This window comes from Dendrobates tinctorius, unplaced genomic scaffold (assembly GCF_039654945.1).
Source record: "Dendrobates tinctorius isolate UK_male_01 unplaced genomic scaffold, ASM3965494v1 ptg000102l, whole genome shotgun sequence".
In the NCBI taxonomy this organism is placed as follows: Eukaryota; Metazoa; Chordata; class Amphibia; order Anura; family Dendrobatidae; genus Dendrobates; species Dendrobates tinctorius.
The window spans coordinates 36,094,170-36,121,693 of record NW_027361770.1 but is presented as its reverse complement, the minus strand read 5'-3'; the positions used below and the strand labels follow the sequence as shown (position 1 = coordinate 36,121,693).

Sequence of the window (27,524 nt, the reverse complement as noted above, 5' to 3'; positions counted from 1 at the left end):
GTCTCCTTTCTTTACAAATCTGTCTGTAGAAAGTGGTTTTCATCTTTTCTAATCATGACATCCAGGAAGGGTATTTGATCTGTACTAAATGATAGGGTCAACTTCAGATTTAAATCATTCACATTAAGGGTATCAATAAAGTTGAGCTCTCCCTCTGTTCCTCGCCAGATGTTTAAAAGGTCATCTACATAACATTTCCACATTACAATATGATCCGCATAAGATGACATTTTCGGCAAAAACTACTTCCTCCTCCCAGCAACCTAAAGTTGCAAAAGTTGGTGCGACGGCCTCTCCCATCGCAGTACCCCGCTACTGTAAATAGAAGCGGCTGTCAAAAACAAAATAATTCCTCTTTAATATAAAACCAAGCAACTTCAAAATGAAGTTGCTATGTATTGGATTAATATCCACATTTCAGGGCGCACTTTATCTGTATGAATCTTTTTTTCTCGGGCAAATAGCAATACATTGAGGTGCAATATAAAGATCATATGATTAATAAACATTACTCTTTAATCTTATCAATCTAATTGCGACACTTCATGATAAACCGTGAGGAGTAGTATACGGTATCACTGTGATTGCTTAAAATTTAAAACACCACACGTAACATTGACCCATATATGGAATGTGTGAACACGGAGTCGTTTACAAACATGAATTAATATATTTCATATTAGTGGGAAATATCTTGGTGTGTATTGAATATAATTAATGGAATGATTGATACATAACTTTCCCGTCATTTATTTAAATTTATAGGGAATTTTTTTCTACCAGTAATTTAAAAGGGACAATAGTTGTAATCCCTTTATAGCAAAAATTTTTTCTTTCTATCCTGGGGATTAGTGCGCTATGTATGACCCAGTATACATCTATGATGTATGTTATGATTTTAATAATTTTTTTTTTTTAAAGGAATACAATAAAAGTTAATTTTTAGTCGCACATGTCTTTTCTCTTTTCTCTTTTTGATCCTAATTACTACAGTGGAGTACACCTATGTGTGACTCTGTCCTATGAGGATAATTCAAATATAAGCGTTCGTACTGTGGGTGGGCTGTTGGGGAATCATATGTGGGTGGAGAGGGCTGTGGGGGCGGTCTCATACTGTGTGTGGGGAGCTTCATACTGCTTGGGAGTACTGTAAAGGCATCATATTGTGTTGGAAGGGCAATATAGGAGCATTATATTGTGGGGGGGGTGTCACACTGTGTGAAAAGAACTACAGTCTGGAGGGACTGTAGGGGCATCATACCTTGTGTAAGAATCGTTGTCATCTTTATAATCCCATGAAAAAAAAAAAGACTAACTGGACCCCACTGGAGGTCATGATGTTTACATGCCATGGTATGGGGAATGACTGGCTGTGAAATATTCTGTCAGGTGTGCAAGCACATCATCAAATCAGCTGCTGGCATCTCCATTGGCAATTGTTAATCTATGAAATCCTAAATGTGATCAATAGGAGACAAGCTCATGGGAGAAACTATTCAGTTTATGGTGTGCGTGTCTCCAGAAGCACAAGACAGGCACATTCTATTGGCACTAAAATAAAATGATTCAGTTTTTCCTAAGAAAAGCATGAAGTGGATGTTGAAGACTGAAAACACCTGTGGGGCCAAAATAATCATTGCACTTGTACATGAATTTCTTTTAGGGATGCAATTTCCAAAATTAGGTACCTTTTTGGGTTTTTCTGCCGTTCTGGAACTTAGTTTGTGAGCACCATAGTTTGCAGAGCCACAATTCCTGCAAAAACTGTACTCGAAAAGTCAATAATAACGCTCCTATGCCCTGCCTTGTGCTCAAACAGTAATAATGTGGGTTCAACATACTCACTAGACATTATATGAATTCCTTAAGAAGTGAAGTTTCTAAAATAGGGTAATTTTTTTTATTTTGTTGTTCTGGCAACTTATGCCCATAATCTATTCAAACAAAGTCTTTGTTCCAAATAGCATTCCTTTCCTTCCGTGTTCTGCTGTATGCTCAAAAAGGAGCGTACAACTACACGTAAGGTATTGCCACATTCAGTAGAATATGAATAACAAAGTATGGGATCCATTTTCTTCTACACCTTGTAAAAATGAAATGTACCGTATTTTTCGGACTATGAGACGCACTTTTCCCCCTCAAATTTGGGTGGAAAATGGGGGGTGCTTCTTATAGCTCGGGGGTGGAGCGGGGTGGAAGGAGTCAGTCAATGACAAGCTGAGGTCTCAGTCTGCGCATACACCGCCTCCGGCGGCCATTTTCCTGAAGACCACCACCGGGAGATCAATGGTTCCTCCCTTGAACCGCCAGGACACCCCTCCTCCCAGCCCAAGGCCTGCAGCACCGTCCCACTCATGCCCCCGCCGACTTCCTACAGCAGCAACCCTGCTTCCTGTGATCCTTCCCCACCCCGGTAAGTTACTAAATTCGTACTATATGAAAAATGACCATATAGAACAACATAGATACACCTAAGAGATAAAAAACCATGTGGTTATGTCCCCAAGGGCATCTCCAATGGATACGTCTGTATAACATATTATAACACCAAAAAGAAAAAGGAGCACCAAGTCCAACATCACTAAAAAAACGTAGAAATTTATTGACAGTTTAATAAATACACAGTAACATTAACATAGCAAATTATGTACAAAAAGGATCAGGTAATATAAGCTGCCAATGTCCCGACACTTACAGTAAAATATTATAGAAAGTGCTAAGTGCTCAAATACATATGGGATTGATACTAGGAATCAGTAATTTGTGGGAATCAAGAATAGGTGAGCATCCTATCTATGGACCCCATCACCCAGAGCAAAATAATGCTTACCCATATCAGGTCAGGGCACATGCAGCGCCTCCACCGATGCACGTTTCGCCTCTTTCTCAAGGTGAAGTCCTTGAGAAAGAGGCGAAATGCACATCTGTGGCGGCGCTACACGTGCCCTGACCTGATTAAGGGAAACGCCATCAGGAGCCAAATACACCAGCTCCAATGCCGTGAAAAACTCGTCCACCGACTGCAAAGATGGTGAATCGGTCGGCAAGGAAAAGGCCCAGGATTGGGGATCAACCTTGAGAAGGGAGACAATAATCCCCACATGTTGTTCCTCACTCCCTGAAGAACGAGGGTGATGTAGTGAAACCTCCACCAGGGGGAGCTGGTGAGGGAAGAGAGGTTATACACTAAGAGCAGCAACCCTGAGCAACAGCACAGGTAACGAGAGAGAATAGTCAGACGAACTGAGTCAGAAACTAACAGGAGCAGACGTACCAGAAGGAGCAGCAATACACGTAGTCAAAATACCAAAGCCGAGAGTCAGAAAGCCAGAACATGAGCACGGGGTCCAAAACGTGAGGCGAAATACGTGGTCGGGGTACAAGCCAGGGAGTCAGATGCCAGAGAGGGAACGCAACAGCAGAAACGAATACCAAGAGACGGGGTCAGAAATCAGTCCGGGTCATACACGTGAATATCAGTCAAAGGCAGGAGGATCACCAGGGTACAAGGGTCAGCGGCTCTAAACTGCAAGCTTGAGCTGTCACTAACACTGGTCAGCAGGCTGTGAGGGATTGAAATAGCCCAGCTAGCTCCAGAACGAGGCTGAGGAGATTAACCCCCGCATGACCAGTCCAGAGTGAAGACAGCAGAAGATAAACTCCGGACTGGACCATGACAGGTGAGGCTTGAAATATAATTTACAGGCTTCTTTAAACACAATCTTATCTTTCCCTCCAGAGAACCTGCCAGGGAGAGATATTTTGGGTTCCGTTGAGCCTAGACATGAGCCGAGACCAAGAACCTCGACAACTGTTGAAGTTGCTGCACCACCTGACACCGCAGCTCCTTAACCTCCTCCGTGAGGGTCTGGATCAGGAGAGCAAAACCCTGTGCTTGAGCCATAGGTTCACAGGAAAAAAGTATACTGGTTGGTGATAATGTCACGATCCCACAGGGGGTCGGTCACCGGATGGCACGACACACACACAACGGGATGGAAATGGAGAGAGGAAGACCCTACCGATAGGGAATGAGGGATAGGACACCTCCTGAGCTGAAACCTGAGCCTGTCCCTGCACACCCCTAATGCCCTAAGAGGGTCCTTCCCCCGCCGTGACAAACCTTGTCCCTCATGTCAACTCGCACTGCCCTGGCCATCAAGAGCGTTAGCGTCACCACGGCAGATAGTACAACACAGAGGGTGGTGACAGGCACAAGACAGACAAGGGAAAAACACAACACAGATTCCAGAGTCTGCTGCCAAGCTCCACACCGCAGAGGACACAGACAGAACCCTGAACTCCAGAAGTAGCTGATACAGCGCTGACACAGAGCTGCAACTGCAAGGCTGGTCTCCATAGAATAACTCTACCACCAGCTGTCAGCTGATGTATCAGGTGACTATTTAAAGGCTAGTAGCAGTGGTCACCAATCACATCAGCTGACCTAGCATGCATTATTTGCAGTTTATTGTTTACTTTTTAGTTCAGGATATTTGTGTTTTTTGCTTTTTGTTTTCTCTGGTTAATGGTCATGTGCTAATATGCACTTACATTGTGCATACACATTAACTTACTTTCTCAGTTCAAATTCGTTTATTCATTTCATTGTGCATTCAGTGCATATATGGGTGTGACCGCCCTCTTTCTCAGCTGGGAAAACCATCCTGTCTGGCCTAAGCTTTTACTAGTGGTTCAACCGCTTGATCCTTGTTCACATTCATGTCACTTGGCAAGTGAAAAGGTTTTAAATACTAGAGTAGGGACTGTCCCACAAGGGTTGCCGTGACGTGGCGGGATGGCTTGTACGTTATTTTGATCAAAATTATGTTTATATAATACCATTATTATTATTATTATTACCTTTATGCATTATTTGCAGTTTATTTTTTACTTTTTAGTTCAGGATATTTGTGTTTTTTGCTTTTTGTTTTTTCAGCAGCTGCAGCAAGCCGCCAGCATGGAAAATGACATTAACCCCTGCTGGACTGAAAGGAAAAATCTACATTTAAATTATAGTGGAACCAGAGCTGACAAAAATAAAAAAATAGATCGTGACACGTGTGGGAATTCCGCATTTTTGGCACCTCAGGGACTCTGTGGATGTTATGTCACATTTGCAATCTATTTCAGCGAAATTTGTGCTCTGAAAATCAAATAGCACGCTTTACCCTCTGATCCCTGCCGTGTGCCCAAACATTAGTTTTTGGCCAACTATGGGATACCATTGTGTTCGGGAGAAACTGTATAACAAATTGTTGGTTCTGTTTTCTGCTATTACTCCTCGTAAAAATTATAAATTTGGTGCTACAACAAAAATTTACAGAAACAATGTATATTTTTGTTTTCATGTCTAAATTTTAAAAAGTTCTGCGAGAAATCTGTATGTTCAACACACCCCTAAATGAATTCCTCGAATGGTCTATTTTCCAAAATTGGGTTGCTTTTGGGGGCATTGTGCAGTTTTGCCACCTCAGGAACTCTGCAAATGCAACATGGTGTCTGTAGTCTATTCCAGCCAAGTTTGCGATACAAAAGTCAAATAGAACTCCTTTGCCGTCGAGTCCTGCTGTGTGCCCATACGGATTTTTCTCACCACAAGAGAAATTTCCATGTTTGGGAATGGGAGAAATTTTGTTATAAATTTGGGGCTCAAGCAAATGTTGGTTGAAAAAAAAATGTAATTTTTCATATGACTGCATTAATTCCTGTAAATCACCTGAGGAGCTAACACATTTCCTATCAACAGTTTTTAATAACTTGAGGAGTGCAGTTCTTAAATGGAATCACATTTCAGGGTTTTCCAAATTGTAGGTCTCACAAAGTTGCTTCAAAATTGAACAGATCTGGAAAAAATATGATTTGTAAATTTCCTTTTTAACACTTCTAACAAAGCAACAAAATATACAGTGTGTTCGTAAAGTCATGGTGCATTTTTGACCAGTCACTGGAAAGCAACAAAAGACGATAGAAATGTGAAATCTACTCCAAATAAAAGAAAAACTCTCCCAGTTTCATATCTATTCAGTGCAGTTCGATGTGGGCTCCATTTGTTGGCCTACACACAGCCAAACGATAGTGAAGTTCATGCCACACACGGGTAAGGACGTCTGGTGTAACAGCGTGAATAACGTCTGTGATTCTCTGTTTTAAGTGATTAATGTTGTTGATACGTTCAGAACACACTGAACTTTCCTGTGTACCGTCCACATCTCCTTTATTTGGTGTAGATTTCACATTTCTATTGTTTTTTTGTTGCTTTCCTGTGACTGGTCAAAAGTGCACCATGACTTTATGAACACACTGTATATGGTACGGTAATTTTACTAATATCTCAGATATTTTCATGAATAAAAAAAATACAAAACATAACCTAAATTTATCAGTAGCTTATAGTACAATGTGCAAAGAAAAAAAAGCCAAAAAACAAAATTATCAATCATGAGAATATGTGGAAAAAAAAGGAGATTTTTGTGTACTCACCGTAAAATCGCTTTCTCTTAGCCTTTAATTGGGGGACACAGAACCGTGGGTGTTATGCTGCTGTCCACTAGGAGGCGACACTATGCATAATCTGAAAAAGATTAACTTTGGCTCCTCCTCTGCAGTATACACCCCTGGACGGCGTCAGCCTTCTCCAGTTTTGTGCCAAAGCATTAGGAGGAATGTAACCAAATAACATAACCATGCCTGTAAGAAGGCTACTATGTACGAGCTCAAAGAACAATATGAGAACTCAACCGTAAAACAACGGCCCATAAGGGCAACAGGGTGGGAGCTGTGTCCCCCAATTAAAGGCTAAGAGAAAGAGATTTTACGGTGAGTACACAAAAATCTCCTTTACTCTGTCGCCTTATTGGGGGACACAGAACCGTGGGACGTCCCAAAGCAGTCCCTGGGTGGGAAGCAATGGACGAATATTGTGCTAGCAGATCCCTAAATTTGGGGAACTGCCGCCTGCAGAACCAGTCTACCCAGGCTCGCATCCGCTGAGGACTGGGTATGAACACTGTAGTGTTTCGTAAACGTGTGTCGGCTGGTCCAAGTGGCCGCCTTACACACTTGTTGTGCCGAAGCCTGATGCCGAATGACCCAGGAGGCCCCTACTGCCCTTGTAGAGTGTGCCGTAATACCGTCCGGAAGAGGGGAACTGTTAAGTCGGTAGGCCTCATGTATGGTGGACTTGATCCACCTGGCAAGGGTAGCCTTGGAAGCCGGCAGCCCCTTGCGACTACCTTCCGGAAGAATGAAGAGGGAATCAGACTTCCGGAAAGGTGCAGTCCTGGACACGTAAATCCGCAATGCTCTGACGAGGTCAAGCGTATGCAGAGCCTTCTCCACTCTATGAACCGGAACCGGGCAAAGGGATGGCAGTGAAATCTCATTGAGGTGAAAGTTGGACACAACCTTCGGAAGGAAGGATGGTACCGTGCGGAGAACCACCTTGTCCTGGTGAAAAGCTAGGAAAGGCCGTCTGCAGGAAAGTGCTGACAATTCCGACACTCTGCGTAACGAGGTGATCGCCACTAGAAAAACCACTTTCTGAGACAGAATGGAAAGTGGAACTCCTCTAAGAGGTTCGAAGGGTAGAGCTTGCAATGCTGTCAGGACCAGATTGAGGTCCCACGTATCCAGCGGACGTTTGTAGGGAGGAACCAATCGGGAAACTCCCTGGATGAAAGTCCTGACTTGCGGTTTAATAGCAATGCGCTTTTGAAAAAGGACTGAAAGCGCCGACACCTGACTCTTAAGCGAGCTTAAGGATAGCTTGGCGTCTAGGCCCGATTGAAGAAAACCTAGTACCTTCGGGAGGGAATAAGGGAGTGGGACTTGTCCATGAGATTCGCACCAAGAAAAGAAAACTCTCCAGGTACGATAATAGATCTTGGCGGAGGCAGGCTTCCTTGCCCTGATCATAGTTGCAATGACTGCCGGTGAAAAACCTGCCTGGGTTAGAATCCAGGTTTCAAGGGCCATGCCGTCAAACTGAGAGCCCCTGAATTCTGGTGGAAGAACGGACCTTGGGACAGAAGGTCGTGACGGTCGGGTAGACGCCAGGGGATGTCTGCAGTAAGTTGAACGATGTCGGCGTACCATGTACGTCTGGGCCAGTCTGGCGCGATGAGGATGGTTGGAACTCCCTCTTGCTTGATCTTCCTCACGACCCTGGAGATTAGGGGGAGGGGTGGAAAAATGTACAGGAGTCGGAACTGGGACCAGGGCATCCGCTCCGAGTGACCGCGGGTCGTGTGTCCTGGCCATGAAATTGGGGACCTTGGTATTGAGATGGGATGCCATTAGGTCCACCTCCGGGGTTCCCCAACGTTGACAGATCTGGTAAAAAATCTTGGGATGGAGAGACCACTCCCCCGAGTCCATTCCTTGCCTGCTGAGGAAGTCGGCTTCCCAGTTTTCTACACCCGGAATGTGGACCACAGAAAGTACCGACCTCGTGTCTTCTGCCCAGCGGAGGATATGCGCCACTTCTCTCATCGCCTGGGCGCTGCGGGTCCCGCCTTGGTGGTTCACGTATGCCACAGCCGTGGCATTGTCCGACTGTATCCGTATGTGCGAGGCTGCAAGCAAGTGATGAAAGGCTCTCAGTGCCAAGAGGATGGCCCTGATTTCCAGAATATTGATGGGCAATGTCACTTCCCTCGGTGACCACTTGCCTTGTGCCCTGTGATGTAGGTGCACCGCCCCCCAGCCTGTCAGGCTTGCAGCGGTAGTCAGGATCTTCCATTGTCCTGAGAGAAAGGGCTTCCCTCGTGAAAGCGAGGTTGGTTTGAGCCACCAATGCAGGGACCTCCTGGTTGACGACGTCAACCTGAACTCCCTGTCGAGGGAGAAGGGATTCCTGTCCCAAGATCTGAGTATGGCTAGTTGAAGGACCCTGAGGTGAAACTGGGCAAATGGCACTGCCTCTATTGCTGCTGCCATCCGGCCGAGGACTCTCATGGCAAACCGGAGAGATCGAGGAGGACTGCGAAGGAGTGTACGAACTCCCAGACGGATGGCCAGTGTCTTGTCCTTGGGAAGGAGCACCAGGCCCCTGGAGGTGTCGAATAACATTCCCAGGAATGTTAGAGTCTGACTTGGGATAGTCGACGATTTCTGTAGGTTGACTAGCCATCCCAGGCGACTCAGTGTGTCTATTGTGATTGAGACACTGACCTCGCAGTCTTTGAAAGTGGGAGACTTGATGAGGAGGTCGTCCAGGTACGGGATGACTAGGATGCTTCTTGAGTGACGGACGTCCATGGTGGCCGTCATGACTTTGGTGAACGTTCTTGGAGCCGTGGCGAGTCCGAACGGAAGGGCGACAAACTGGTAGTGGTTTTGGTTGATCGCGAACCTGAGAAACCTTTGGTGGGCGGGGGCAATTGGTATGTGCAGATACGCATCCTGTATTTCTATGGAGGCAAGGTATTCTCCCTGCTCCATGGATGCAATGATGGACCGGAGGGACTCCATGCGGAAATGACGGACCCGTACGTAATGGTTGAGCTGTTTTAGGTCCAGTATGGGTCGGACGCTGCCTCCTTTCTTGGGGACTACGAACAGATTTGAGTAGAACCCTCGGAATCTCTCGTTCGCGGGAACCGGCACCACAACTCCTGCTTGAAGGAGAGAGCTTGGTGGAAAGCACGAGCCTTGTCTGGTAGTGTTGGAGGAATAGAGAGGAAGAACCGGTTCGGTGGAGCGGAAGTGAACTCTATCTTGTATCCGGAAGACACTATTTCCCCGACCCACTTGTCTTCTGTAATAGGCAGCCAGACTTGCTGAAAGAGTAAAAGTCGGCCGCCTACTGGTGGGGTGTCTTCCGGAGTTCGTGAGTCATGATGAAGCGAAGTTCTGAGGTTTTCCTCCCTTGGGTTTCGCTTGGCCTGCTTTCGACTGCCAAGACCTGTCCGGTCGCTGCTGCGTCCGTGGGTTGTCCATGCGTGGAGAGCGGTTACGGTGTTGCGCTGGGCGCGAAACGGACCAGCCCGAGGAATTCCGAAAGGATCGGAATCGTGTCTGGTTTCTTCGTTTAAACGTGCGTTTCGGTTTTAGTTGAGGGAGAGAGGTACTCTTACCCCCAGTGGCATTGGCTATCATTGTGTCCAACTTTTCGCCGAAAAGTCTTCCAGTAAGATACGGAAGTCGCGTGAGGGACTTCTTTGAGGCCGCATCCGCTTTCCATTCTCGCAGTCAGAGGATGCGTCGGATCGTGATGGCGTTTGATGCTATTCCCGCTACACCTCTTGCGGAATCCAGGGCTGCATGAATCATGTAGTCTGCTACCACTGCTATCTGGACCGCTTGGTCCGAGAGCTCAGGATTTGAAGCTTGAAGACCCTCCTGTAGTTTTTTGGCCCAAGCCAGGATGGCCTTGGCCGCCCACACTGAAGCAAACGCAGGGCCCAGAGAGGCGCCTGCCGCTTCGAAAATAGAACGAGCCATGCGTTCTACTTGCCGGTCAGCTGCGTCCCTGAGAGTTGAGCTATCTGGCAGAGAGAGTAAGGTCTGCGCTGCTAGCCTCGAAACCGGGGGTCCACTTCAGGTGGATCTGTCCATTGTTTGGTGTCTGTCTGTGGGAAGGGGTACTTCGCTTCCAAATATTTGCGATTAGCAAATTTTTTCTCAGGCTGCGCAAACTGTTTGGTAAGTATTTTCTCAAACTCATGGTGATTAGGGAAGACCTTAGGTGGTTTCTGAACACTTTCGAAGCAAATCCTATGTTCCGGGACTTCCGGGGCCGACTCTGGAATTTTTAGCACCCGATGGATGGCAGAGATTATGTCCTCAACTAGCGCTGTATTGCTAGGGGGAGAAGGTACCACGGACCTCTCCGTCTCGTTATCTGAGTCGGAGTCACAGATGCCCTCCGAATCCTGTGCCTCGCTAAGGTGATCCCTGGAGGGCGACCTGGGGCGGGGGTCTTCTGTGATGGGGGATCTCTGTGGTAAATTGCACTGTCTGTCTGTGACAGGAGACTGCCTAGGAGACCTGGAATGACGCTGTCTCTCCCTGGAGGGGGACGACCTTGTGCTATAGGATGACTCAGGTGATCGACACCTGTGGGTCCGCTTACGTCTGTGAGAGTCGGAAGCAGCATGTTCCTGAGACAAGCTGTCCGTTTGCTGTGTAACGTCCATAGCCGGAGCCCGACTCTGCAGAGCTTGCAGCAATGTGGCAGTTAGGTTGTCTATGGACTGTGTCATAGACTGACATCTGAGTTGCCCATTCCGGCGTGGCCTGTGACACTGAAGCGTCAGTAGGGACTCCCTGGGGTTCTGACCCAGAGTTCTGGATGCAGTCCCGGCAGTGCGGATACGTGCTGCCACTAGGGAGCGTGGCTTTGCAGGCTGTGCAGAATGCATAGAAACATTCCTGCCTGGTTCTCTTCCTCGAGCCCGGCATAGTGCACAGAGGCTGGCTATAAGGGATCGTACAGGGGTGGCTACGCAGAGGGAACCCACAGATAGCCTTATAGGAAGTATAGATTCACAGCTGAGTATGAGAACCCAGCTGTGAGCTTACCCCACCGGTGTGCCCCTAGGTCCAGCGCCGACAGATCCCAGTTCTGTGCCCCCTGGAGACTGCTGTGATGCTCCTCTCCTGGATCTCATCCAAAAAAAATGGCCACCGGGACTCTGAGGAGAGGGAGGAGGGGGCGGAGAGCTGAAAAGGGCGCGCTGGGCTGTGTAAAAACGCGCCCTTTTTGCCTCAATCCGCCCCTTCTATGACACTTCAGTGTGTCATTTTAGTCATCCGGGGGGCGGGGAAAAGGCGGCGGCTTCGGCTTGGCCGAAGCCGCGGTCTAAATTAGAGGCCTGATACCCAGGAGGACTCCAGAGCGGCGCGGTAGTCCGGGGGGGGGGGGCGGATTTGTACCAAACCCACCCCAGAATGGTCGACTGGATAGCGGTGGGGGTAGCGGTTCCTGTATGGGGGGCCCCCGGAGCGCTATGGAGCCGCTGCTGCTGCAGAGACAGGGACGCAGAAAAGCCCTGTCTCTGCTGTGTCATCCAGTCCGCACCCTCCCCCGGCCCCAACAGGATCCCTCAGCTGGTCTGGGGTCCCTGGAAGCTGCGGAATGCTGCCTGTACTCCGACCCTACCTGAGGCGTCTCAACCTAATGCCCCCTGCGGGGGATTAGGGAGGGTGCGTCTGTCACCGTCAGGGGGTCTTCATCCTCTCCTCAACCCAGACCCCAAAGGGGTTGGGGAAGGAGGGGGGTCTCGACCTCGAACCAGGACCCGAGGGACTGGGGAGGGAGCGACATGGGGAATAGCCACCTCGACCTCAACCGGGTACCCCTAATGGGGGACCGAGGAGGGAGCCATGCCGGGAGTCTCGCTGGAGACCCGCTTTTCTTCATCTGTAGTCCTTTGGAAAAAAATCCAGGAAAAAGACGGAGTAAAAAAAATTCTTAGGTGTGCCTCCTGCGACACTAAGCAAAAACTGGAGAAGTTCTCATATTGTTCTTTGAGCTCGTACATAGTAGCCTTCTTACAGGCATGGTTATGTTATTTGGTTACGTTCCTCCTAATGCTTTGGCACAAAACTGGAGAAGGCTGACGCCGTCCAGGGGTGTATACTGCAGAGGAGGAGCCAAAGTTAATCTTTTTCAGATTATGCATAGTGTCGCCTCCTAGTGGACAGCAGCATAACACCCACGGTTCTGTGTCCCCCAATAAGGCGACAGAGTAATGGCAGAGTTATTACCACATAAAGCGACTTGTTAGATTTGAAAAATGGGGCTTGGCCATGGTCTGTGGGTGAAAGGTGATCAATTAATAATTAAAGGGGTCTTCCCCATGAACAAAAGTTCAATTTGGTCGCTAGATCTTGGAAGGAAATAAGGTCCACAATAGGAAGTGATTAAAAAAAAAAAAAAGTTCCTGTGCTGAGATAATCGTACAAATGTGCCCCTGCTATGTACTGTGTAATGGCTGTGTCTGACCATACGGGAACATGATCTGATCACACCACAGCTCCTGGGCAGGGGAGGAAGAAAGAGAGTGTACATACATTACAGCATGGGATCGCAGATGATTTTTTTTTTTCTTTTTTTAGGCAAAACATTTCAATGCCTGTTTTTAAGCAGTGTTTTACCTCAAAAAAATAATTAGCTGAGATCCACCACTTTTTCACTGTCTGTATATTCCGTTGCTTCTTCCCCCCTGCCCAGGAGATGTGGTATGACCAGGCCATGTTCCTGTACGGTCAGACACAGCCACTACACAGTACACAGCAGGGGCACATTTATAAGATTATCCCAGCACAGGAACATTTGTTTTTGTAGAACTTATTTTTATTTCAAGATCCACTGCATAAAATTAACTTGTTTGTGGGAAAACCCCTTTAATGCAGAAGTCTAGCTTATTCCAAAAGACTAATTTAATCTTTCTTGCAACTTTAAATTTAAACAAAGTAATGAACAAAACACCTACCATATAACGTTTAATGTGATTTACTCCAACAAGGTGTTCCTTCATAGTCGCCAGTTTTCCCGATACACTGCACAAATTACACTTTACAGCACCATTACCAGAGTCCAACATTTTAACATCCACTACATACTGCAAGCCTAAAATAAAAAAGGAAAATTACTATGTTGTTTAGTCACATGTATAAAAAAAATAGACTCTAGCTATCAAGTTATTAGGTGTTTAACAATAATCTAATGGCGTTTCTGATATTTCTTTTTGGTGCAGAATTCCAGTTTACAATACCAATAAAGTCTAACATTATAGTGCTCTTGTGCACAATATCAAGATATAACACCTACCCAAAGTCCAAGTGCTGGTAGCAGCAGCGGAGGTACCAAGGAGTAGAGGGTGTGGGTGCACAAACCACAGCCCAAAGTTACCATTAGCTTTTAAGTTCTTAAATTCTGCGATAGATAAGGGACACAATCTCCCCGCACTATCGCTTTCCGTTTTGTAGACTGCAGGTCGCTTTAATCCTGTGGTCTACAGAACGGCCACGGCACCGACGTATGCACAGTAGTCAGAATCCCGATGCGGTGATGTCAATGTACAGTGTAGGGACTGATGTCCTGTGCGTGCACCGGAGACGCGACAGCGCCCGCCCTTGGACACATCAGGATTCTGTCTTAGGTGAGTATATGATATTTTTTATTTTAATTAAAACTTGGGGGACATCATATACAAAGGGGGACCCTAAAGCAATGTGGAGGTTACTGTGGGGACACTAAAGCAGTGTGTTGGGCCCTCAAACATTACTGGGACTACTTTCGGGGCCCTTATAAAGTGTGAGGGCCATTATACAGTTTGGAGCATACTGTTGGGGCAATCATACAGTGTGGGGACTACTGTGGGAGGCCATTATACAGTGTGAAGTCTACTGGGGGGTTATTATACTGTTTTGGGGAGCAGTGTGGTCATCATAATGTGTATGGTGGAGGTGTGGGCACACCATACAGTGTAAAGGGGAGTTGAGGGCCCACCATACTGTGTATAGAAGAGCTGCACATTGGAGCACTCAGTGGACATTACTAAATGTTAAGTGGGCACTTAAGAAACATTATTGTTATAGGGGCAGTCAAAAAATTGTGGCCGTCAAAGGGACAAAATGTGGACACTTATCTAAAGCATTTGTACAGTGTGTTATTAGTTTCTAGGGGGCACTTTTACCATCTAGAGGGCACAAAGAAAGCATTATTACTATGTAAGGGGCAGAGTGGTGGCCATTACGATGTGAGGCACTAAGAGGAGCGCTGTTTTTATGCCAAATAGCGGGTGCAGTAAAAGAGATCTATACAGCAGCAAAGGCTCAGCATTAGGGTGACTGCAGGATGAGGAGTTTGTGAAGGTTGGGAGTAGATGAAGGCGAAGATGGAAATGAGAGAAGTCAAATGTGTCGTTGTAATCTCTGCAGATGTGTCTTGGCTTGAAGAAGATGTCATGTCAGTCTGGGCCAGATGGAAAGGAAGGAAAAATGAATGGTTCCATCAGAAAGAATGTCAGCTGTAAGTCACTATCTATAACTGTAATGTAATCACTTGTATGTTTTGCAGGACTGGTATTTACAACTATACGGTCACCATATGGCAGTCATATCAGTGTTTGTCTGTGTGTTTATTTTCAGTAGTAGCATGGTCATCTGCTGTGGTTTCCCTCACCATAGTTGTAATTAGGGTTTCCAGTTAGTGGCCCACTCAGGTGTTTTGCCGCCCCCCACCTCCCTCCTCAGCTGAACCCATAGTTACGCTTCTAGCTAGTAGTAAGGAGAAAGATCACAGCCCAATAGAGAAAAGATAGAGAAAATGAAGAATGCGTAGTAGCAAAATGTCCATTTAGCACAATTCATGTTTCACACAGAATGCTTCATCTGGGGGGGGGGGACGGGGGACAGACCTTGTTTTTTTGGTTATTCATATACTGGCTATTCTTTTGACCAGATTTTGATCTTTATCCCAGCTGGACACTGGGGTGGGGTGTCTATGGGTTGTCTATATGTGATACTTGCTGTTACATCTTTGCACTGTGGTTCTGCTTCGTGTGATTCATACCATATGCAATTTGCTTTCATATATGCAAGGGTCAGTGATGTCCCAATAAAATTCTGTGTGGTATCAGTATTCAACCTTTTCTATATCTGTATTTTATAATGTATTCATTTGAGTTTACATATATTGATATTGCTTAATTATAATTTATACTTTTTTCCTGGAGGGGTTAATGCCGCTTTGGACAGGTGTTATATAATGGTCTAGTTTATATAATAAATCCCATGATCCTATTTAAATCAGGCTAGATGCACTTCAATTAACAATGACCACAGAAACTACCATGAAAATGTACCATGGTAGTACGAAGTGACTAGAAAAGATATGAGTAAAATCAATGATTCTTTATTAATACAAAATTAAAATAGTTAAAAAGACAGGGAAAGGGAGAAGACCACCTCCAAAAATTCTTTGCACTTTATATACTGTATATGATATACATAACATTACACCTTTTTGCTAGCTGCATTCATCCATTTTAAATTTTATTCCCCAAGTCATCTGCGTGTTTTTCAGCCCTCTTCTAGTTCACCCCCTTTTTACACTTATGTTCCCTTATGGAACCTATTCCCCCCCTTCATAAGGCCTATTCAGCCACACCACAGCATTCCTTACTACCCCACAGCATACCTCTGGCCTTTATTACCTCCAACCCCCTTCGCTCCATTTACACCACCTTCACTTATATTATCATTTTTTCATATTTTAATTTCTATATACAACCCATTATTTTTCATCACTTCCTTTTCAGCATATTTTTCACTTCCTTTTACTATTTTTTCCTTTTCCACTTTTGTTTATTTAGGTTTTGGTATACATCTTTTATCCACCTACTTATTTCTTTAACAGCCTCATCTTCCGTCTACTTTCATTTTCCCTTCCATTATTTCTCCATGGTATGTAATTTACACTATTCCCTAGCGCATTTGCGCTTTCTCTACATGTCTCATTCATCTGTCCACCGCACGTATGTCTGCATGCGCTGGATATGTTTCTCACCCTGACTTCCCGAGGCGCACCATACGTGACCTGCAGTGCGTTCCACTGCATGTCACAGCGCGCTTGTCTGGAAGTCCCATTTTAGCTATGAGAGTCCAATTCTGGCGGTATGCGCCATGACAATGTTGCGTGAACATCCGGCCACTCTTTCATTACCCGGCACCTGTATTTCTTCTATATAACCTACCCCCTCACCTTAATACCTTCATCGCCCCATTTGGAAGAAGCTTAACAGCGAAACGGCGGTCGTCCAGCCCAGGGCTGGTCACAGCAGGCTCCTTATTCTCTTTTCCATCGCACCATACCGCAGCATACTACAACAGCTATACCAGGCAAACTTGCCTAATCAAAATAACTATACAGATAAAGCTTTTCCTTTTGTTGTTGTGCTGTATAACATTTTTAAATTAGCCCAGATAGAGGTCAATATGACTTCCTAGTCATTCTCAGTTATTTTCATTTACATAGTAAGAACGTTTTTTATTCATGGCTTCTATGCAGTTGCAACTAATAAAATTACATCATACTTTTCTGCCATGAAGATCTTCATATAGTCAGGCTACATGGTGGCTTATTTTGTATATTTCTAGCCTTCTATCTGTAGACCATACTCATTTAATTTTTGTGATATATAGTAGGTGTGCTTTATCATTTTTGTGACTGCTGTGCCCTCTCCTGGGGTTTTTTTTGGGAGGTTGTCTTCTCCCTTCCCCTGTCTTTTTAACTATTTTAATTTTGTATTAATAAAGAATTATTGATTTTATTCATATATCGTTTCTAGTCACTTCGTACTACCATGGTACATTTCCATGGTAGCTTCTGTGGTCATAGTTTAAGTAATAGAAAGAAAAAAAAAGGTGTGTAATACCAATGTATTTGTGATGGGCCAGATTTATAACAAGTTTGAAAAGCAAATAAAATGGCGGAGAACCACTCTCGAACCAGCATCATGGGTCTCAACTGGACTATGCTAGTCTATTTCAAATATACTTGCATTACCTGCACTGCTTCTACATATTAGGCTTATTTTGGTCACATGACCCTCTGTTTCTTCCACTTTCGTTTCATCGGATTCACCCATCTTCTGGGTTCTAGTTTTGAATGGTATGTGACAGATAACGGACTTGTCTCAAGAGGAGGTGGTGCAATACCCAAATACACCACCGCTCTCTCCAGAGAGAAGAGATTACAAAGAGGGTCATGTGACCAAACAGACACAAACATAGAATCACTTAAATTAGATTAGAAAGAGTGAAAAATGGCGCAATGAACAAACATAGTGGCTGGTCAAAAAGTAGTGGCCAACTCTTAAATATTATCAGTTTATACCAATAACAGATTCCTCCCGATCTGGATCTTCAATGAAGTCAAACAAAGACTCAGTCTCTAAAAAACAAACAAATAGTAAAATTGAGAAAAGTACAGGGTTGAAACATTTTAAAGTTTTGACCACAGTGACACCAGCATAACATATGTATCTCATTGAGATCATGCTTTAAGTTCGAGGAGTGGAGTTTTTTCAGACTCTATTCACTGTGTTTTTCAAGGATTTGGCTGGTTGTATTATTTATCTGTCTAACTTAAAGGGGTTTTCTCCACAAACAAAAGTTCATTCTAATAAATAGATTATAGAATAATACCAAGTTCCACAATTGAACGTGTTTAAAGAAAATGTTCCTGTGCTGAGATAATCTTATAAATGTGCCCCTGCTGTGTACTGTGTAATAGCTGTGTCTGACCATACAGGAACATGGCCTGATCATACCACAGCTCCTGGTAAGGGGGAGGGGGTGCAGAAGAATATACTGATAGTACAGCACAGATCAGCATCTGATTCTTTTTGTGAGGTAAAACACTTCCATGCCTTTTTTTAAAACAATGTTTTACTTCAAAGAAACAATCATTTGCAATCCCATGCTGCAATGTCTGAACACTTTTTTTCTTCCTCCCCTGCCCAGGAGATCTGGTGAGATCAGACCATGTTCCTGCATTGTCAGACACAGCCTAAATGCACTGCATCCAACATATCTACAATGCACCAACTACATGGAGAATACTCTATGTCCAGGCAGGGAACATTTCTGAGCCTGATCTTCTGATAGACAACAAGCTCCTGAGGTACAGTGGAGGAAATAATTATTTGATCCCTTGCTAATTTAGTAAAGTTTGCCCACTGACAAAGACATGAACAGTCTATAATTTTAAGGGTAGGTTAATTTTAACATTGAGAGATAGAATATCAAGAATAAAATCCAGAAAAATCACATTGTATAAATTATATCAATTTATTTGCATTTTGCAGTGAGAAATAAGTATTTGATCCCTCAGGCAAACAAGACTTAATACTTGGTAGCAAAACCCTTGTTGGTAAGCACAGCAGAAACTTGGAGCTTCACCTCCAGCCATAAGTTTTCTGTCGGATTAACGTCTGGATTCTGGCTAGTCCACTCCATGACCTTAATGTGCTTCTTTTTGAGCCACTCCTTTGTTGCCTTGGCTGTATGTTTTGGGTCCTTGTCTTGCTGGAATACCCAGTCACCACCCATTTTTAATGTCCTAGCGGAGGGAAGGAGGTTGTCACTCAGGATTTTATGGTACATGGCTCCATCCATTCTCCCATTGATACAATGAAGTAGTCCTGTGCCCTTAGCAGAGAAACACCCCCAAAACATGTTTCCAACTCCATGCTTGACAGTGAGGACGGTGTTCTTTGGGTCATAGGCAGCGTTTCTCTTCCTCTAAACACGACGAGTTGCGTTAATGCCAAAGAGCTCAATTTTTGCCTCATCTAACCACAGCACCTTCTCCCAATCACTCAAAGAATCATCCAGGTGTTCATTGGCAAACTTCAGACGGGCCTCCACATGTCCCTTCTTGAGCAGGGGGATCTTGCGGGCACTGCAGGATTGTAAACCTTTACGGCGTAATGTGTTACCAAGGGTTTTCTTGGTGACTGTGGTCTCGGCTGCATTGAGATCATTAACATTTTCCCACCGTGTAGTTTTAGGCTGATCTCTCACCTTCTTCTCATGGTTGAGGATACCCCACAAGGTGAGATTTTGCATGGTGCCTCAGATCGATGTCGACTGACAGTCATTTTGTATTTCTTCCATTTTCTTACTATTGCACCAACAGTTGTCTCCTTCACACCCAATGTCTTACGTATGTGTTATGAATGGGTCACCGAGGAGAAAAAAACAACACAAGCTAAGTCTCAGAAAACCAGAGAGGTTGGTAACTATGCAGATTGCAGATCCCTGATCCTAACCACACAACTAGCAGCAGTCGTGGAGCGTACCTACGATGAATCTAGATGCCTTGTCACAACCGGAGGACTACACAAGCCTAAAGCAAGAAAAGGGGAAAACTAACTGCCCCAGAGCAGACCCCAAAGGAAAGACAGCCCCCTCACATGTATTGACGGTGAAACAAGATGAAAGCACAAACACAGGCAGGAAAATAGGCAGAGCAAACGATGGGGCCAAACTAACTAGAAAGGAAAGACACTGTCTGCAATCTGCCAAAAACCCTACAAAAATAATGTCCAACACTTCTGATAGCAAAATTAACCCTGAAGTCACTAGACTTCTCCCTCTATATCAGCACTCTGAAATATTCTGAGACAGAGCAAAAAGAGGCCAATCTAATAAGGGACAAAAAAGGCAAATTGGCAAATACAGATAAATAAGAGTGGAAATTCAGCACAGCCCCAGCCGGGGCTGGCTGACCACACAAAAAACTGAATAGCCCAACAAAAGCAAGTGTGAACATTAGCAAAAAAAAGTTAGCTTGAGAAGACTGGAACAGAGCTGAAGTCCAAGACCTGAGAAGCAGACTGAATCACCAGCACCAGGATAGGGCGTCGGCTGTCTTATATCCAGTCTGATACTCCAGAGATCCAATCGTTATTCTCATCATCAGGTGGCAGATCACTACCAATTAAACCAATCTCACTACCTCCTGTCACCACCAGAGGGAGAACGGAAGGAGAACTCAACTGGTGGAGCAGAAAATGAGTTCACAACACGTATGGTTTTGTAGCCCATTCCAGCTTTGTGCAGGTCTATGATCTTGTTTCTGACATCCTTAGAAATAGGGATTTTTGTGTACTCACCGTAAAATCCTTTTCTCCGAGACGCTCATTGTGGGACACAGACCATGGGTGTTATGCTGCTGCCACCAGGAGGCTGACACTAAGTTGAGACAAAAAAGAGTTCGCTCCTCCGCAGTATACACCCTCCTGTTGGCTCCAAGTGAACCAGTTCGGTGCAAAAGCAGTAGGAGAGAATTAACATATCAGAGTACGATCATTCACATAGTATTAGCGAGCACCACATCGAGTGAAAGAGACAAGCAGAAGTCGATAGACCAACAGGGTGGGTGCTATGTCCCCCCAATGAGCATCTCTGAGAAAAGGATTTTACGGTGAGTACACAAAAATCCCTATTTCTCCTTCACCTCATTGGGGGACACAGACCATGGGACGTCCCAAAGCAGTCCATGGGTGGAATTTGGAAAACAATATAACAGTTAGAATCTCATGTACTGATTGTGTAAAGATGTACTACAGTCTCTTGCAGAGTACATCTGCGAAGACCCGTGCTCGTGGAGTCAGAGTGTGACAATTGCTTCGAAGATGCATACAGGCTGAACTAAATGACAGCCTTGCAGCCCTGCGAACATGTTCTGTCTGCATCCGAAACCGGATGACTCAGAGGCCAGACATCAACTACTTAGAATATGCCCCATTCCCTGCTGGGATGGGCACGCTTTTGATGTGGTATAACTTCAGAATAGCCGAGCAAATTTCTCTGGTTCTTGTGGCCCTGAAGTGGCCTTCAGGAGACAGTTGACCTCAGGACATACGTTCTGAGAGCCCTTAGTGCATGCAGAGTGGGTCTCATAGACCATGCTCTGATATGCCAAAAACCCTACTGGGATGGACACTCTTCTGGCGTGAATTACGAGTCCTGAGTAGCAGAGTTGATTTCCTTAGCTATAGTGGCTCTGAAGTGGCCTACAGGAGAGAGCCGACTACAGGACAAACATTTTGAGAGCCCTAAGTGCATGCAGGGCGTGCCTAGGTTTATGCACCCGATGTACGAGTGTTGAGCCCAAAAGAGGGAAAGAAAAAAATTCATCGCCAAAATAGGAAGATGAAACGGCAGTCTGGGACCATCGTGTTCTGGCGGAAAGGCAGAAAGAAACAAACAGAAGAGCTCAGCAGCGTAGAGCTGTCAGCTCCGAAAAGAAGGGTGATCTAAGACAGAACTCCTAAACTAGGCGTCCTGTGATAACTCAAAAATCGTCTGTTAAAGTGCACCCAGGCCCAATATAACATCCCGGGCTTCTAACGGCCTTCTGTTGAGGGGTACCCTTGCGAAGACCTATAAAGTAGAGTTCTAACTTACATCTTAGAAGCAATTTTTCACTGGAATAGAGACAAATAGAGTCAAACTCGGTCTTTGAAGGAGCTGAGCGCCAAAAACTAAATTCCAAGACAGTGTGGGGACAGCTTAAAATGAGAAAAGAGGACGGAAAAGACACAAAGAAGATGTCCGCGGTCCCTGCACCGTGCGCAAGAAAAAGTTCAGGTGTGGTGACGGGTGCAACCTAAGGCTTCGGAGCACCATCATGGTGGAAGAGACACCGGAGAAGAGCGAAGATAGAGCTCAGGTTACCAGAGATGAACCAGATAAACACCAGACCCTTGTGTTCTGGTGACAATTTTGAGAACAGTAAAGCATATCTGACAGACGCCTGAAGATGGCGGCGACGACCAGTAGAAAACTTTGTCCACCACGTCCGCGAGGTAAGCGAATGCAATTGGGATTACTGGACAAAAAACCCCCTTCACTTTAGTCTTTCTGATGACCGACGGAAGTGAAGACAAAAAACTAAAGGCACGGAAAGGGGGCTACAGTTAGGTCCATATATATTTGGACAGAGACAACATTTTTCTAATTTTGGTTCTAGACATTACCACAATGAATTTTAAACAAAACAATTCAGATGCAGTTGAAGTTCAGACTTTCAGCTTTCATTTGAGAGTATCCACATTAAAATTGGATGAAGGGTTTAGGAGTTTCAGTTCCTTAACATGTGCCACCCTGTTTTTAAAGGGACCAAAAGTAATTGGACAATTGACTCCAAGGCTATTTCATGGACAGGTGTCCATGCGGTCAAAGGAGCTCTCCATACAGGAAGTGCCGGGTACGGGGCGGATCCTGTGTGGATGCGGCCTATAGAAGAAAATGGCCGCCGAGAGCTTGATGAGCGCTTCTCGTTCGAAACGAGAGGCGCCTAAGTGGGCGGAGCTGCAGGGGAGACGACAAAGGGGGGCGGTACTTTCCGGGATGAGGCCTACGGAAGGTTGAAAGCCAGGAGCTAAATTTTCGGCTTAGGCCCGCGCGCACCCAGAGGTCTGAGGAGAAAAATGCCACGGAGCCTTAACAATCCTCTCCGGTCCCCGCTGTTAGCGCGACGCCGCTACCGGGCCCTCCTGCCACAAAATAACCTCCGATTCTTACCGGATCCGGGGTACCGGGTCCTATGGGATTCCAGAGCCCGGAGCTGTGGGTTTCGGACTCATTACACAGTCGCCAGTTGCAGCCGTATCGAAACTTCTCTGCTGAGGTGAGCTGCGGCATTGCTTGGACGGTGCAGGGCACTCTCTATCCACGATCCCTTTGACAGGGAGGTGGAGAGGAACCATCCGCCTCCTTGCATCATCCGCTTTAACAGTGGTGATGCAGTGGGGGCTGCTCGGATGCCATAGAGGGGGCCTCTGTGCATCTTATGGGTTCAATCCTTTAGGATGGGGACAGGGCAGAGGATACATGAAAGCAACACTCCATGTGCTCGTCTGTATGTCGGTGCGAGGGAGATCGATGCCCTTGGAGGGACCCGTCGCCCATAAGCCAGCTCAGGCATGGCATTCCATGTTGCAGGAGAGGATACTTGGAGGGACTCTCGCACGTGCTGGCCTGTTGTTGGTTTTGGGGAAATCGGAGCCTTGAACGGGCCCGTTGCCCCTGTCATCCATGTGAAAAAATGAAAAGTGAAAAAAAAAATGAAAAAAGTAAAATAATAAAAGGTTTGAAGACCAGACCAGTGTGCCTCCTACGGACACTAAGTAAGAACAGGTTCACTTGTAGCCAGCAGGAGAGTATATTCTGCGGAGGAGGAGCTAACTCTTTTTTGTCTCAACTTAGTGTCAGCCTCCTAGTGCCAGAAGCATAACACCCATGGTCTGTGTCCCCCAATGAGTCAAAGGAGAAAGCTCTTTGGTCTTGCCCATGTTGTAGAGGCTAGAGTCTAACTGATTGAGTATGTGCACAGGAGTGTTTTATACAGGGGACTATGTAAGACAGCTGTCTTTAATGCAGGTAACAAGCTGATTAGGAGCGTCTAACTGGTCTGTAGGAGCCAGAACTCTTAATGGTTGGTAGGGGATCGAATACTTATTTTTCACTGCAAAATGCAAATAAGTTTATATAATTTATACAATGTGATTTTCTGGAATACATTTTTGTTATTCTATATCTCAATGTTAAAATTAACCTACTCTTAATAATTATAGACTGTTCATGTCTTTGTCAGTGGGCAAACTTACAAAATCAGCAAGCGATCAAACACTTCTTTCCCCCACTGTATATGCTAGAAGAATTTCCACAAAGTATGCCACTGTAGAGAATACAGTAAACTAGAATTGTGAAAAAAATGTCCGACATACTTTTTTTTTCCTGTGCTATATAGTGGGGAAAATGTGTCTTTGATACACTGCCGAATTTGCAAGTTTTTCCATCTACAAAGAATGTAGAGGTTTTTAATTGTTATGGTAGGTATATTTCAAATGTGATAGAGAATCAAAAAAAAAAAAAAAAAAAAATCACATTGTATGATTTTTGAATAATTAAATTGCATTTTCTTGCATGAAATAAGTATTTGATCACCTACCGACCAACAGGAATTCTGGCTCTCACAGACCTGTTAGTTTCTCTTTAAGAAGCCCTCCTACTCTGAACTCATTACCTGTATTAATTGCACCTGTTTGAACTCGCTACCTGTATAAAAGACACCTGTCCACACAATCAATCACACTCCAACCTCTCCACCATGGCGAAGACCAAAGAGTGGTCTAAGGACACCAAGGACAAAATTGTAGACCTGCACAAGGCTGGGATGGGCTACAGGACAATAGGCAAGAAGCTTGGTGAGAAGGCAACAACTGTTGGTAAAATTATTACAAAATGGAAGAAACACAAGATGACTGTCAATCTTCCTCGGTCTGGGTCTCTATGCAAGATCTCGCCTCCTGTGGTAAGGATGTTTCTGAGAAAGGTCAGGAATGAGCCCAGAACCACACAGGAGGACCTGGTCAATAACCTGAAGAGAGCTGGGACTACAGTCTCAAACATTGCCGTCCGTAACACTACGCAGACATGGATTAAAATCCTGCAGGGCACACAAGGTCTCCCTGCTCACGCCAGCTCCACCTCTGTTTAAAATTCGCCAATGACCAGAGGAGGTATAGAAGGTGGTCATGTGGTCAGATGACATCACAACTACACTTGCCATGTTTGGAGGAAGAAGGAGGAGGAAAACAACTCCGAGACCATCGTCCCAACCGTGAAGCATAGTAGGGGAAACAGCATACCTTAGGGGTTCTTTTCTGCAAAGGAGACAGGACAACTGCACTGTATTGAAGGGAGGATGGATGGGCTCATGTATAGCGATATTTTGGCTAACAACATCCTTCCCTCAGTAAGAGCATTGAAGATGGGTCATAGCTGGGTCTTGCAGCATGACAATGACCCAAAAAACACAGCCAGGACAACTAAGGAGTGGCTCCATAAGAAGCATTTCAAGGTCTCTGGAGTGGCCTAGTCAGCCTCCAGACCTGAACCCAATAGAAAATCTTGGGAGGGAGCTGAAACTCAATGTTGCCCAGCGACAGCCCTGAAGCATGAAAGATCTGGATGGAGGAGTGAGACAAAATTCCTGCTGCTGTGTTTGTGCAAACTTGGTCAAGAACTACAAGAAACGCCTGACCTTTAATTGCGAACAAAGGTTTCTGTACCTTCTTCTGTTTTTCTGGTGTATGAAAATTTATTTGCATGAAATAAGTTTATGTAAAAATAATTTAAAAAATGTTAAAAAAAAATAACATTGTAAGATTTTGTCACTCACAGTTGAAGTGTACCTACGATAAAAATTAGACCTTTCCAATCTTTGTATAGGTGAGAAAACTTACAAAATTGGCAGTGTATCAAATACTCATTTTCCCCACTGTATTTTTCTGGAGAGATAAGAAAGGTATGCAGAGTACACTCATCTCATGCGGGGTGCATAGGGACGTTGGAGTAAAACTCGGGAATACTGCTAATGTACACTGCCAATGTACATGAAAAACGAAAATGTAAGTGGAGTCTGATGGGGCCATCTTCAAGGATTTTCACCAATTTAGACACAGAGGGGTTGTGTCGTCATCATCATCATCATCATCATCTTTAAAGGGGTGGTCTGAAATAAAACTTAATTTTCATTCTGAATCCCTATCTAATTAATGCCTTAATTTAAACTATTTTCTAATTTACATTAATTAAAAAACTCCCTATCCTTCCCCAACTACACAAACTGCTTTTTTTTTTTCTACAACTTCCTTTTTGATTACTCTTAATTGGAGAATCCCAGTGTATGCTGGTTGTATTCAAAGCATCATTAGGAAGTGGAGGCTGCAGCAGTGACGGCACTTGCAGGGGCAATACTGGTCTCTTCAAGACCGTTATTTCACTGACAACAGACACCAACTGTGCGCTCTCTTACAGGCTCGTAACTGCTGATCTAAGCGGACCAGAGACCACTCTGGCTTTGTGCACATCACACAGGGACTAGCTCAGCCCAGGAAATGAGTGTCACTGAAAACGCTACGTTACAGGGAGGGGGCTAGGGTTGCGGGAGTGACCGCAGATTCTGCCCCTGAGGGTGCCTCAATTGAGTATCCCAGCATGCACTGGGATTTTCAAACAAAGCGTAAATTCTATTAAAAAAAAAAAAAAGAAAAGCAGTTAGATAGTGTAGTTAGGGAAGGGTAGGGAGTTTTAATGATTGTATATTAGATAATAGCTTAGATTACAGCCTTAAATAGATAGGGATTTAAAATGAAAAAGAACCTGTCATCATCTGGATCAGGCATTATAAACTAAAGGTATGTGCATAAAGGCGCTGTGCTGCTGATTTAATCTTTACAGGAGGATCGTCATGACAGGCACGGGAATCTTCAGTTGAACCTCGGCTGTCATGACAAACCATCGGCATGCCTGTGATGTGGATTGATGCCCCCCATCCCCTGCAGACGAGTGTTAAATGCCACTGTCAGAGATTTAGAGAGGCATTTAAAAGGTTAACATCTGCAGGTTGGAGCTCTGGTCCACCTGTGGCGGTTAAAGGTCGTTAAAGATGTAGGGAAAATCTGCCGTGACTCTGCATGTATGTCGTTTTGTTTACTGCTTAATGCCAAGGTTACCAATGCATTCCACCAGCAGTGGCCAGTCTCCTAGGCAAGGTGTGCAGTGATTACATACTATTTCCAATAGAGCTTGTAAGTGTTGCTCAGAAGCTGGCCGCATTGCTGGATCTAGGCATACTTTAGTGCATCTGTGATCTTCAGGAACCTCCACTTATCCACAGAACAAGAATCCACTGAGACTCGTTCCGTTATAAGGGTATTCCCATCCCTAAGATCATATCACAATATGTAGTACGTGTAATAATAATATAAAATACCTCCAACTAGAAATGTAGTATAGTACTTCTAATTCGCTATGTTGCTTACCCCATGTAGAAGGGGGAGGAGAGGAAGAAAAAAAAAAAAAACTACCAAAAAAATCCCAATATTATAGTAAATCGTGTAATCTTCATTAAGTATACATAATGGTAATTGGCAACATTTGGATAATAAAAATATTTTTTATATATTAAAAACATTAACAAGGATGAT

The 27,524-nt window shown here is 44.9% G+C and overlaps 1 protein-coding gene across 2 annotated transcripts in view; it reads right to left on the bottom strand.

Annotated features, from left to right (window-relative positions):
- LOC141099772 (uncharacterized) overlaps positions 1-27,524 on the bottom strand; it is a 125,388-nt gene that overhangs the window by 64,150 nt on the left and 33,714 nt on the right. For both annotated transcript variants that reach the window (XM_073587822.1, XM_073587823.1), the window contains 2 exons: positions 17,852-17,908; positions 13,443-13,579 (listed from right to left, as the gene is read on the bottom strand). In XM_073587822.1, coding sequence (XP_073443923.1) covers positions 13,443-13,579; positions 17,852-17,908 — 194 coding nt within the window. The remainder of the gene's footprint in view (positions 1-13,442; positions 13,580-17,851; positions 17,909-27,524) is intronic.